The 14,006-nt window shown below is 40.9% G+C and overlaps 1 protein-coding gene across 5 annotated transcripts in view; it reads left to right on the top strand.

Moving 5' to 3' along the window:
* CEP95 (centrosomal protein 95) overlaps nucleotides 1-14,006 on the top strand; it is a 29,295-nt gene that overhangs the window by 235 nt on the left and 15,054 nt on the right. For 3 of the 5 annotated variants that reach the window (XM_025196281.1, XM_025196284.1, XM_025196280.1), the window contains exons 2-11: nucleotides 2,448-2,576; nucleotides 5,342-5,449; nucleotides 7,691-7,801; nucleotides 8,701-8,809; nucleotides 9,317-9,429; nucleotides 10,443-10,574; nucleotides 11,063-11,277; nucleotides 11,668-11,737; nucleotides 12,482-12,549; nucleotides 13,638-13,768. In XM_025196281.1, coding sequence (XP_025052066.1) covers nucleotides 2,477-2,576; nucleotides 5,342-5,449; nucleotides 7,691-7,801; nucleotides 8,701-8,809; nucleotides 9,317-9,429; nucleotides 10,443-10,574; nucleotides 11,063-11,277; nucleotides 11,668-11,737; nucleotides 12,482-12,549; nucleotides 13,638-13,768 — 1,157 coding nt within the window. In that variant the 5' untranslated portion in view covers nucleotides 2,448-2,476. Of the gene's footprint in view, nucleotides 1-6; nucleotides 220-2,447; nucleotides 2,577-5,341; nucleotides 5,450-7,658; nucleotides 7,802-8,700; nucleotides 8,810-9,316; nucleotides 9,430-10,442; nucleotides 10,575-11,062; nucleotides 11,278-11,667; nucleotides 11,738-12,481; nucleotides 12,550-13,637; nucleotides 13,769-14,006 lie in introns of those variants that run through there. The other 2 variants (XM_025196282.1, XM_025196285.1) reach the window with 2 other exon arrangements.

Here is a 14,006-nt window from a genome sequence, read left to right as displayed (position 1 = left end):
CAGGGCCCGGGGGGGGTCGCCCGAGGCCACACCGTGCCGACCCGTCCCTCACGGGGGTGCTGAACCCTCCAGGGATGCCCTGCTGCAGGCTCTCCTGGCCTAGCATCTGCCTCCCTGCCGTCGGGGACGGGCCGCCTCGTTTCTAGGGCCTAGACCCTTCCCATGGGGAGCGGGGCAGGTAAAAACAGGGGAGAAATTAACAAAAACCAAGGATCATAGGTGAGTAGCAACAGATCCGGGGTCTGATGCACCCCCCCCCCCCCCCAGACAAGTCGAGGGAGCCTGCAGATGCCAAACTGCCCAGAGACGTGAGTGGCGGGAAGACGAACAGTCAGAGATGGGCCTCTTGGATGTGCTAAAAAAAACAACCAACTTGTGGGCTCTTTTGGCACGTGTGCTTGGCCCGAATGCTGCAAGCCCCCCTTTAAAGGGGAGGCCACTGAGGACCTTTGTGGGGCAATAAAAAAGAAAACGGGAACAGGGCTGAGGTCGGAGGTGAAGAACGAAGGGCGACCAAGCAGAGCGCATCGCCCCTCGGCGTCGAGGGCTGCCAGAGAGAGAGTGTGCCAAGGAAAACCTAGTGGCCTGTTGGGCATCGTGGACACTAAGGCTCCCTGGACGAGGGGGACACGTCAGTTGATGGCTTGGGACAGCAAAAAAGAAAATGAGAACGGGAGTGAGGTCGTAGGTTAATAACTAGGGCATCAGGAGGGAACACGGAGCAGAGCAGCGCTCGCTGCCCTGCAGAGGCATGGAGGGCTGTCAGAGATGGGATACCGGGCTAGGTGGACCGTTGGTCTGACCCGCTGTGGCACTTACGTGTTGAAGGGCAGCGAGTTTTGTAACCCGCCACATGCCAAACACAATCTTGCCCTTCCTCAGGCGTGTTCTGCAGCTCTAGGTGTTGCCTTTAAGCCAGGGGTGGGCAAAGTGTGGCCCAGGGACTGGATGGAGCATTCAATCTGGCCTGTGGGGCCCCTAAAAAAAACTTAGAAAATGTAATATTATATGCCCTGGGCTGCCTGTCATGCAGCCCTTGATGGTTTGCCAAAACTCAGCAAGTGGCCCTCTGCCCAAAATAATTGCCCACCCCTGCTTTAAGCTAAAGCTAGCCTTGCTCGTTCACCCTCCCATGCCCATCCATCCTCCTCCCCTTTCTCATCTTGCTTGGCGCCACTGGAAGGCGGCATTTGTATTTCACAGCAGCGTCCATTGTTTGGGACTTGTTCGTCTCCTCCTCTTTGGAAACTGGCCAGAAATCAAACTGTACAATTTATACACAGTAACACTGCCATGGCTGAGAGGGAAATAGCCGTTAGATCACTTATGATCTATACAGGATTCTCCTGTTGAACTATTTGATTAAATGGAAACAAGAAGATGGAAAATCATTTTTAATCTTTCTGTAAGAATGTCTGTTCTTAAACAATGGGGGGGAAAAATCTCATTTCATAAGAGTCCCCTGATGTGGAGATTAAGATGAACTCGCATCCTTTAAGTTTTATATTTGTTAGGCTATGAATTAGGACAGGTTATTGGAGAAAATTGCTGAGTGTGAATTGTAGATGTCTTTCAATATATGGCTTTTGAAAGGGTAGCAAGAAATTGGCTTCTATTCTCCATACCCTTTGTACATTTTCATTATACTCTATAGGAGTTTTGCATACGGAAGGTTTGCAGGAACAGTCCCATATATTTATCATCTATAATAGAAGTCCTTCTATTTAGCTTATATGAGTAAGTGTTCACGTTTCTTACTTCCCTGCTTATTGCTCCAAACTCCTGAAGAATTAACAATTGAGTAGTAAAATAATGGAATAAAAATCTTGGGGCAATGTTATTATGGGTGCCAGACCTTTTTTAAAGCCCTTCAGACATCATCATTTAATAAAAATGCTATACTCCTGCTCTCAGCTCCTACTAGATACTAAAACTGGCCAACTCGGATCCAAAAACATTATCTGATTTCAAGTTGACTATTAATTTTGTTTAGAAAATCGGATTCTATGGCAGCAAATCTCAACTATATCCTACAAGTGAAAGTCTATCCTTGCCTGTTGTTGTTTAATCATGGTTTCTTGAAGGCCAGGTTTTGATCCCTAAACCCTCCATGTTTCTATTGTGCATCAGTGAGAGAAAGTAAGGACTGCAGAATAGACCCTAAAAGCTGTTCATTTCCTTAATCGCACGTCGGTAACTAAATTTAAGGGAACGCGGTGAAGTTTCTGCATGAGCAATTTGCTGAGTCTTCATAAATCTCTTAAGACCTTAGAGCCCCTGGTTATGCAATCGGAAAATGGATTAGGTTTTGTTTCTTTAGCAAACAGATGCTAGCTAAATTGTTGTTTGAGCCTTCAGCTTGAAGTCTCCCTGCATCTCTGCATGCAGCCAGGCTTTGTTCTTTCCTATAGTTAACTGTCATTAACATGTTTAATTGTTTTTAATAGAATGGGTTGACATCGCCAATGATCTTCTAATGAAGTGTCACATAAATCTACACATAAAGAAGCTTTTAGAATGTGATGCCAATGTATTTGTTCATCTTTATGAATCAATTTTAGGAGAAAAAGTACCAGGTAGGAACACGGGTCCTATTACATCACTAATGTCCTAGCTGGACTATTTTCAAGTCTCTACAACTGTAGTACCAGTATAGGGAAAACAAATGCAGATTTTCTCAAGTTCTAGCAAGAAATTGTCAAAAAGTGGAAACAAGGAAGTGAAGACCAGTAGAAGGTTTACAGATGGTGGAGATGACTGTGTAACCTAATGTTAAGTTTGAAAAGTCCGATGTAAATTAGGCCTACTGCTCTCAGACCACGTTAACATTGGTTGGAAGCTTTACTTGCTTAATATGCATTAAAAATTAACGGGGCTTGTCAACCCTGGACTTTCAGACGTGTTAGTTAGCTGACACATTTAATACCTCCCAGAGAGGGCCGCTTCAGTAACAGGATTTACAAGTGAGGTTGCTAGGTACAGGCCAGCTGCCCTGGAGGTGCCTTTGATTACAAAAGCAACATATGCCTAAAATATGGAACATATGTTCAGTTCTATTCTCCTATTGATTTAGCTGGGATGTAAACCTTCTGATACTGATTATATTACAGGATTTGGGAGATAATGTCAAACTGTTTTTCCTTTAAGTTTTAAGAAAGAACTTGCAAGAAACAAGGATTTCATAGGGTGATGTCTCTTACTCCAACAACCACAAAACATTCTTCATTGGGTTCTTGTGTTTTATATTCGAAAGCTTGTCTAACTATCCCAACTATGCAGTTGGTCCAGAAAAGATATCACCCTAAGAAATCTGTCCTTCTCGCTCAAATTTCTGGACCATCATGTCTAACACTAAGAAAAAACTATTGCCAGCAAAAACCAAAACAGGTGAAAAATTATTACAATAGAGCGAGCTGCTGTCCTTGTTCTGCTTCCTATGTTGTTTAAAACCTACATCCACTTTTCCTAAACAGCCAGTTCATTAGTACTTGGTAGCTTGCCATATCAGTGCTACTTTTGTAACCCCATTGGTTTTGGCATAAATTGTGTGCATGTATTTAAGGGTACTTCTTTAGTTTTCATGGATATGAAGAAAAATATTGATTGTGACCCAATAAAGCAGTTAGGTGTACATAAGATGTAAATTAGGAAAGCTTTGCTGGTGTAGCAATGCCAATGAAGGATGCATTGTTGTTCTTGCAATATTTTTGCCAGCTAAAGCCCTAATGATGGTGTTGTGGTCTTTTGCTTGCTGAACAATTGTAGGTGATATTCTGCTGGCAAAGCTCCAATCTGTTGCTATAAGTTGCACCTACATTAGGAAGATTTCCTAGTATAGCTACACTAGTACACTTTCCTGCACAGACTATGCCTGGAGCCTATGTATAGCTTAAACTAGGGGTGGCCAACCAATGCCATGGATGACACAAGTGGCATGGACAACCTCTGTGCATGGTGTATGACAGATCAGGGAGCAGACAGGCAGCCCAGCAGCAGGTAGGGCAGGAACCAGAAGACAGCAAGCAGGGAGCATAGGGCAGGAAGTGTTGGAAATTGGGCAGGGAGTTTGGAGTACAGAGCAGAAAGCAGAGCAGCAGACTGGGGAGAGGAAGAGGAATTGAGTGAGAAGCCTGCCAGAAAGGTTGGCCCCCACTGGGTTAAATAATTCTTGTAAGACAGGCGTGGGCAATTATTTTGGGCGGAAGGCCATGTATTGAGTTTTGGCAAGCCATTGAGGGCTGCATGACAGGCAGCCAGGGGCAGATAAATATTAATTTTTCTAAATTTTTTATGGGCTCCGCGGGCTGGGTAGAATGGCCTGGCAGGCCGCATCTTGCCCACCTCTGCTGTAAGAGGTGACAACTGGTCCGTTTAGTCTCAGTGTGTTAAACATTTAAATAGAACTGGGATTGGCATTGATATTACATTCAGAGTGGGATTCGCAAAAGCGCTTGGCCTTAGCCTGTTGCCTGTTCAAATCAAACTCCTGGATTTAACAAGTGGCAAAGTTAGGCCAGTGCTTATTGTTTTGTGCTTATGTAAACTTGTTTTTTCTAGGGTAAACAAGTAATGTCAGGGGATTGTCCAAAGTACCTTTTAGAAAGGTGTTAGCTGGCAATCAGTTGAGTTGGAAACAAAATCCTGGTGAACACAAGCGTATTCCAGTCTGATTTACCTTTTTGTTTTAAACTGGTTCCTGTAATGCTGGTTACAAATACAATGTCGAAGGCCTTAAAACAAAAAGAAATAAAGGCCAGGCCTCTCCATTTAAATTTTTTATTACTCAGAGCTAAGAGAGAAACACCATTATTTTGAGTTCAATTAATAATGAATGGCAGATGCCTCTGCATTATAAACTCTGGCTGTAGACCTGAAGTCTGTCTGGATCGTTCCATGCTTTCACTTAATATCTAATAGCGTCTCTCAAACAGGGTGTTGTGGCACCATGAATAACTGAGATCCTTCCAAGGAAGCAACACAAGTGTTAGCAGCTATTACATGTGCACATGATTCACAAGAATAAACCCAGAGATTTCAAATAGGACTCCATTGCATTAAAAACATTCTGCCTGTTATGGTTTTTCTGCATTCTTTGGAGCAGAAAAATTGCCCTTTTTTTTTTTTTTCCAATTCTCAAAAAATGGGTGAAAGCTAAGGGCTGGCATTTTCCAATGGGTGCTTTGAGTCTAAAAAGGTCAAGAACCACTGATCTCTTATGGTAATGACTGTGGGTAAGCTTGATTGTAAATCATGAAATGGATAGGCTAGTTGAGGTATGTATACAGCACAGCCTCCAATAAGCAATCTGTAATAGTCTGTTGTCATTTCATTTTTTTCATAGACTACATAACTGCTCCCAGAACCCAAGAGGATGATGCACATAATGTACAAGCAGTGATAGACTCTCTAGCACTGGACTATTTGCAAGTTAGCTTGTCACATATCACCGGTGAGTACTCAGTTATCAAAAGATGCTTGTTTGTAAAATATATTTTTACAGAAGGCTTACCTTTAAAATATTGTAAGGACCTGATCTTGCAGAATCTGTTTCCCTGTTTGCATGCATGTTTAAGTGTGCTAAAAAAGGGGGGTTTGCTATATAAAAAAACAAACACAATAGATCATTGGTGTAGGGAGCAAGTCAATAATTTATGGATGACAGTAAAGCAATTAGTTAATTTTGGGTGTTGTGGATTGGAGAATGGAAAAATATTCAGCATAGTAATAAATGGTGCTGAGACTATTAGGTTACTGGTGTTAAAACAAAGCTTGAAACTGCTGTTTCGGTTGAGATGCCCAACTATTCCAAAAGAAAAACAGCAATTTTAATGTTGTTGTCTGCATCATGTCACTCTCCCACCCAGCTGGAGCAATATTATGGTTGGCAGTATCAGACTGTTGAGAGCTTTACCCCGCTCACCTTGGAAACTGTAGAAGCAGCCTGGTGCATGTCCTTGGAGGGTATAATTGCCATACTTGGCAACAAGGATGAACTTGCACTAATAGAAGTAAAAAACAAACAGAACAAGATGAGCTGCTAGTTTACTGGTACATAAATTCAGTTTGACTCTTCAAACTATAAAACATTAAAGGGAGAAATAAAACACATGATCACAATTCTTTTTAAATGTACATGTTGACTAATCAAATAGTGTCAAATGATTATTTTTTGCTTTGCTATTTAATGTTAAATTCTGATTTATTTATCCCCCCCCCCCCCCGCACCAGTATTACATGCATTACAAAGGCTATATATTGAAACAATCAAAATGTAAAATTCCCTGTTTGAGTTCTTTAATTTTTGTTCCCCCCCGGGACCAGTTTATTATTAAATATGTATTTTGGAGACATGACGTAAAAACAGGTCGCTTACTAGTAACAGTACTAACATCGTAAGTGTTCTGGATTCTGGAATAATGATGAACTAGTTCAGAAGGTACATTGGTGTCTACCAAGACTTTTTTGTTTCACTGAGATTAATTTGCTTTTAAGGGTACTTCAGTATCGTTTGCTATTCAAAACTGAAGCCTGCACCACAAGTATTAATTCTGCATCAGCCAGGAATAAGATTACGTATAAGCATATATCTAATGAATGGTGCTTTGCACTCTCTCTCTCTCTCTCAAGGAACATCTCTTGGTCACAGGTTGGCATGAGTATTGCCGGGGGGGGTTGTTTTTTTTTTTTTTTTCTTAACTCCTACAGCCTGGCTTCCCAGTTCAATGACTGGTCCAGGCAGTAGCAGACAGGAGAACAGTGTTATCAAACATGCCTGAAAACTGAAGATGGTAATTCTGGATTGACCACGATGCTACCTGCTCAAGCATCCCTGATAAAACTAACTAACTATCTCAACATGCTGCAATAATAGATTTTCCATTTTACCTCAGTAGCAACTTGATGAACAGCTTGGGCGTGTCCAGATGAGCAGGAGTGTTTGTTTCCCCGGGGACAAGTAGCAGCAGCACATCTTGTGCCGCTGCTACTTGTATCCTGGGAATCTAGTGGCAAGTTAGCCCAGGTGGGGTAGGGGAGCCTGGGGCCAGCAACTGGGCTGACCCCAGCAGCCTTACCTGGGGGCCTCCGGGAGCTGCAGCCCCAACAGAAAGTCTGGCTGGTAGTTGGAGCATGGCTCCAGCTGGCCAGGCTCTAGTTTTGGGCGAGGCACTGCTGCCATGTGCATTGCCTCTTTTTTTTTTGGTGTGTGGGTTTTTGGACCTAGGGATCTCCCAGGGTCAAGCCCCGCCCTGCCCCTCCCCTCCCCCTGCTGTAAAGTAGCAGCACAGGGAATGGTTGCACGCAGTCTGCAGCACCAAATACCTCATGTCCACGCTCATCTGGACATGCCCCTTCTGACTTTAACTGGAAAATTAATGCAGTCTGTTTACAAGGAGGCTTGGTAGTCTGCTCCATGAGAACAAATACAATGTTAATTAGGCTAAGCTTTAAGTTTTTGTAATGGAAAGTTGAGTTTCAGGATGTTTGCCACTGACCTTAAAACATGCTACAGAATCATCCTTGCAGCAGTGACCAAAACATGCAACCCCAGCCACGTTGCTCCTGAGCCAATTGACAACTGAACAAGAATCTGAGTAGCCTTCCCAGAAAGTTCTTGGTTTTGACTGACTTTTGCATGTTTTTCTCTTCTGAAACTGTAGTGACTAATTTATAACAAACAACTTCTGTTAAGGGGAGAACATTGTGAAGGGAGAGAGAGAATCTATCAGAAATCTGTTAGAAATATTTGATGGCCTGCTGGAATATCTTACAGAAGTCAGTGAAGCTTCTTCTCAGAGCGGTGGTGAGTGGAGAGATAACTAACAAAACATCTCAGTTCTAAAGACTATGCGCTGTTTCTTATTTTGTCTGCATTCCTCTAGTGTTATCATTAAGGTAGGAAAGCTGAGAGTGACATTCTGACCTCATACGTGCACAATTCTGTGTGCCTAGAAAAAGGGCACACCTTCAAGTAAATTCCATGTTATTCTTCTCCCTTCACCCCCTGCTTCACCACCACATTCAGCTTTATAATTGTGAAGGAATCTTTAGCCATTTAATAACATGCTCAAATGAAAGTTTTGTAAAACCTTGTTAGACAACACTGAAGTCAACAGAAGCACCTCCCATACAGCAGGCTTCTGTTGGGATGCAAACTATCCAAGCAGCATTTTGTAATCCAAACAGTGCAAGAAAGGGCTCTTGAAATAGGGCTAGAGACTGAAACAATGCATTTCAGTTGTCCAAACTGAACTTGCACACTGGTTCATTTAATTCCAACATGGAACAGAAAAAAGTGACATTTCTTAGTTTAGCAACACATCAGAATTAAAAAAAAACGAAATTGAATATCTTTAAAAAATTGTGACAGTGCCTACTTCCTTTAATGCAGTATCCTTTCATGGAAAAATCTTCCTGGCAATTTGTACTGTGCTATGGGAAAGGGCTATTACATTCCCCACCCCCCCTGCCGAGAGAAGCCTCTTTAGATTAAGCATCATGGAGGAAGTTACAGTCAAAGGAACTTCTGACCTAATATTTAAAAAACTGTTCAGTGCAAGCTTTATGAAGTAAGTTGCAATTTGTGACATTAGATTTATTATTTTTGGATCTCTAGAACAGGTGCACTAGATGACTTGCCTTCTTCTAACAGATGTATGAAGTTATCCTGGAAACTAACTAATGTATTTTGATTATAAATAGATGAGCCTGACATGCTAATTAACAATGACATTCAAAGTACACCTCAATTGCAACTGGAAGATGATGCCAAGGAATCCATGCCAATACAAAAACTCCCATCAGTTGTGGGGTAAGAGTGGATGATTTTGCTTTAAAGTTCTATTATTACAGCAAAGTTCTTTCATACTTGAAACATCAAAACATTTGTTTTATGCAAGTACCAAATACACTCAGCCCAAGTGTCAAATGGAATGATTTGCCTCTTCCATTAGCTGGGTAGGAACATACATAAAACTAGATCCAATCTTTGTATTTGCACTGCAAACCCAGAGACAGCTTGCCCAAGTGAATCTTTCTATCTTTGAATCTTGTAGTACTGAGTCTTTATAGCATCTAGTTAAGTTCAAAGTGTGTTGATTTAGTACATGCTTTCTTACTTTTAAATCACTTCATTTTAGTTGCATTTAGAAGTCATTGAAAATAAGTTTAGTTAAACTTGTGGGAACTAATCACAGTTCTAAAAACTGAAGTGCCAACTAACTGAAGATTAAAAGGGTTGATATTCTTTTGTAGCTCCATCTTGTGGCCTAACAAAGCAAAGATTTGTGCAGGCAAACTTACTCTGTGTTCTGCTTAGATCATCCCAATCAGAGATTTCTATTCCATCTTGGGAAGTTGAAGGATCAGAATCTACCAGTGAATTAATTAAGCTTGGGGACACTGCATGTTCACTTTCGTTAAGGGAAGAAGGTAAGTTCAAAAACTAAATACATCTTTAGGGCTATTCTGTGGGGACAGAATTTTAATCATCTGCATTAGCAGAAGTACTTAATATTTAATTATACCAAGGAATTGTGGTGAGTACACATGTACAGCAAAAAATATTGTATTTGTGAAGGTAAAACATTTAAGGGCAAAAGAAGCTTTATGTCACTGAACTGGAACAAGCTCTGGGACAGAGGGGGAGTCTATTGGCATAAAATACATACCACCACTATGAGACAGCAGAAATTTAGATAAAGACAGCAAGTGAAATCCTCTCTTGTACCTAACACCAGTGGATTTGTAAGCAGAGGTGCTTAGAAAATGGGTTTCTTTTTTCCTTCTTATTTCACATAAGATGGTATGATACCAATGTTCCCTAACTAAGATAGCGGTCCTGCTGTGTTCCTTTGGAGTTCAGGGTTTCCAGACTTGATGACTAATCTACTCCTCCAGGTTCTAATGTTGTTTTATTGGGCTTAAAATAAATGCTGTACTAGACTCAGTTCAGCATGGCCTAGGACAATGTTTGTGTCTTTATCACAAGAGAAGCAGCAATATCCAAGACTGATATAATAAAGTAGTGATGAATCATTCTTTAGGCTAACACTTAACAGTTTCAGAATTGCTGAGACTTCTCATCTAAGAAGGCTTAGATGACTCGGGGAACTAGTAATGGAAGGCACTTCAATGTGGTCCTTGCCAAGGAGTAGTACCAGCATTGGGAAACTTCTTTGGCAAAGCAAATGCCTGAATAGAAGCTAGATACATTAATCTTGTCCCTGGTGCTGGTAGCTGAGCACATAGGTGGACAAATGTTTAAAGGTTTTCCGAAAATTCCCATACCTTTTGTAATTGCTTCTTGTAACATAATACTGTTCCTGTAACAATATGGATTAACTCCTAGTCAGTTCAGTGTGAAAACTGTCTAAATGCAGCTGATGCTAAAGATGTCTAATTTTTAAGCCACCTAAATCCACTTTCAAAAACGCCCGTTCCAGGGTTCCAGCTCCCTGAACTATTGCCTGCGGAGACAGATGTCTCCAAGGAGGCCAAAGAACCTGAGAGTGCTCATGTGGCATTACCGCGTCAACCCTCAAGTAGCAGAAGAGCACTTGTAAGAGAGAGGAAAGGTTGGTGAGAGTCTAATTTATTGGTCGGCATACTTAGAAATTCCTTAAGCCTTCCTAGTTCTTGGAAGGCAGTGTTCATTCCCATAGCCATAAGATTGAGAATGGAAACACAGTATCTAGCAAAAGATAATATATTATTTCTTTATTTAGATCTTCATGGGTTTTCCTTAATGTGCCATGGGAGGGAGAGTTGTTGGTTTTCACAGAGTTACTTGCTGATTTCTGAGGTTTTGGAGATCTTACTGTGGCAGTACAAAGCCAGATGCCAGTGTTTCAAATCGGACCTTTTTTTTTTTTAAGTAGCTCCTTTTACCCACAATCCAAATTCTACAGGATCTGGAAAAGATTAAAGCTAATAGTAATTTCATATATGTAACATCCAGAATAAGGGAGGAATATTGCACACATCCAAAGTAGACTGAAAAAAATGTGCAGTTGGCATTTTGGTTAGAGGTTTACTAGTGCATCTCTTCATATTTGTCTTAAAGGATCAGCAGAATCTGTTCATTCCACTGAATTTCACAAAGAGAGTTTGAGTTCCAGTGCTAAAAAGCTTGGGGAGCCCATTCGCCCAGCCATTCCGTTGCAGCCACCATATCAGCCATCTGAGCCCAGGCCCCATTATCCCGTAGGAAGGGAATACCAGAGCCCAGGAAGACAGTCAGCAGCTCTGGCCAGTAGTCAAACAATTAAAACTCCTGCTGTAAGTGACAACCTCTTACTTGATTTTATTAGTTAATGCCTTCTGTTTGTGTTCTAAGCCTTTCTTTACTGCATTTGCAGTTATTGGAGTTAATTAACTGAATATCACTGTGGGTTTGTTGACGTGATGAGAACTTTCCGTCTGGACAGACTTATTTCAGAAGTGGTTTAAACTAGCTTAAGACATTCCTGTTCTGAAAAAGGTGTACCCAGGCATGACATTCATCAGGAATAGCTATTTAGCTTTAATGTTTATAAGCCACCATAATTTGAATTGATTTCTAATGTGTAGAATAATAGCTTTAGTTTCTCAAACTATTTATATTGCAGCAGAAAGAATTGCTTTATTAGTTTTGTTTTTTGTTTGTTTGTTTTTTCCTTCTCTCTCCAGTCTGCAGAATCATGTAGACAGGAATCTGAAACTAGTTCTGGGAACACTTCTGTGTCAGGGATCACCTGTGGTAAGAATAAGTCTTGCTTTGTATTAAACTACACTAAATGCGATGTCATATATTGGTGCTTATTGACATTGCAGAAAAGAAACTTGGCAAACCTTAAATAACTCATTTTGGCTGATTTAAACACTTCCTGAAGTTACATTTCTTACAACAAGATACAAATACATGACTACATAAATGTCCCTCCCAAAAAAGGAAGACAGGTTACATTTTGAAGCAGATGCATACTACCGGGATGAAAAACTTTGGTGCTCACCTGCCTTTGGCCCACAATCCATTTAAGATTTGTATATGCTACTTAAATACTCACTGCTGACAAAGGCTGTAGTTGAATCGGTGCTAAACACAGATTAGTTGTGAATGTGGTGAAAGACAAATGGTGTTACATGCCAGGAGGAAAAGAGAAATTTAGAACTTCCTATTTGCACACATTTCCAGAAAATAAGTAGCAGAAGTTAGTTTTTTTTGTTGTCCTAGAGATGCTTGTTATCCTTGCTGTTTCCATAGCACCAACCTTTGGTATTTCCTAAAATCCAAATCAAGGAATTATAATTTACCAAAAACAGCATTGAAATTGTAGCATGCCATAGTAAAGACTTGCTGAATTGTCTAGTCAACACTTTACACTGGATGCAACATCGTATAGTTTATGCTGGGGCCCCTGCCTTGTGCATTTGTTTTACAAATCACCAAGCACATTTGAGCACTGTATACAGAATGTTGTTATCTAATACATTTCTATTGTAGATTTTCCAGCTGGAGATAAGATGGTCTCAGAAGATGATGAGCTAAATGGTGATGAGGGTGCAGCAAAGGTAATTGTGGCAGGACTAGTTTAAATCTGTGTACAGGGTCATGGGTTTCCGGCATTTCCACTTGGGAAAATGAAGCATCTCAACTTGTTTCCAGCCCTTCTCATTTCAAAAGCTTTGTGGATGTGACCTGATGCTGAGCTGCCTTCCTCTGAAAGCTGGCAGATGATAAATGGAATCAACTCAGGACCTACAGAAGGTCGGAAGATTCCATTGCACCCAAAGAGCCTGCAGGAGACAAGCCAGCTCAGCAGGAGAAATTTGCTCTAAATCACTTCACAGGGCTCTGATGAGTATTGCCAGATATGTCTGAAATCATTTTGGGCTGGTCAGAAACATGAAACAATTTGGCCAAAACTGGGAATATGGAAAGAAAAGTTCCGGGCTGGAAGCATGACTAGGACTTTCAAAATTAAGTGGACTTCCCTTGTAACTTAATCCACCATGCTTCACTGCAAGTTTTACTATAATCAGCTTGGTTACACATCAGTTAGAATCTTTTACCCTCAGCCACCACAAGGGGTACTCACAGGACTTGCTGTCTGTCCCCTTCAGGCGCTTCCTACAACTCTTTCACATTTGCTGTGGCAGAGCTGGAGGAAATGTTAATATACAAAGGGACAGGCTGAAGTACAGCAGTTAAAACTGACAGCAGGTCATAAGAGGGAAAACTTTAGTATGAGGAAAAAATTAAATGGCTAATTACATTAGACAACTTTGTTGACATCTACATGATTGTTGCTGGACATTTCAGTTAACACCTTGCAGAGCTGAACGTGGAATTTCACACCTCTGAGTGTTGTAGTCTCTCTCACTTATGCCACCATAACATTTGACCAGGTCACATGGAACTTGAAGTTTTGTCAGATTTAATTCATGTTTGATTTCACTCAACACTTGGTGTCCTTTCCCTATTGAAGAATCTGGAAGAATAATCCTACTCATTTCCTTGATCTTGGGATTCAAGCTTTACATCCAGACAGATTCTATTGGATGCTCCTCTCTATTTCTAAAGCGTTATTTAAATGGAACTTAAGGCATATTTGAGGCTTTCAGTTAAAATTCTCAGAGCTTCACTTTCCATTTTCCAGGATCTTGGTGTATATGGAACATCTACGTCCACTTCTCACTTACACCGTGACATTTCATCATGCACCCAACAGACGACATCAAAAGCATTAACCCCAAAACCTGAAACAAAGAGTCTGTCTGATGTTGAGAGGCAAGTTGGTTTTCTGGTTTTGAATAAGTTGTTGAGGCTTATAATGTTCATTCTTCTTTTTATAAGGGTAATTAATTCCAGAACTGCTGGTCAGAATACAGCCAGAGCTGGTTGGTGGTGGTGTTAGCTTTTAATGAAGACCCAGAGTTTTTTTTTTAGTTCCTTTAACAAAGAGTTTAAGTCTTTTTTTTCCACAAAGCTTGCATTTATATTACTCCTTATGCACTGCAGGTTTAAG

This window comes from Alligator sinensis, unplaced genomic scaffold, assembly GCF_000455745.1.
Source record: "Alligator sinensis unplaced genomic scaffold, ASM45574v1 scaffold282_2, whole genome shotgun sequence".
Lineage (NCBI taxonomy): Eukaryota > Metazoa > Chordata > Crocodylia > Alligatoridae > Alligator > Alligator sinensis.
This window is presented reverse-complemented; position numbering and strand designations above follow the sequence as displayed.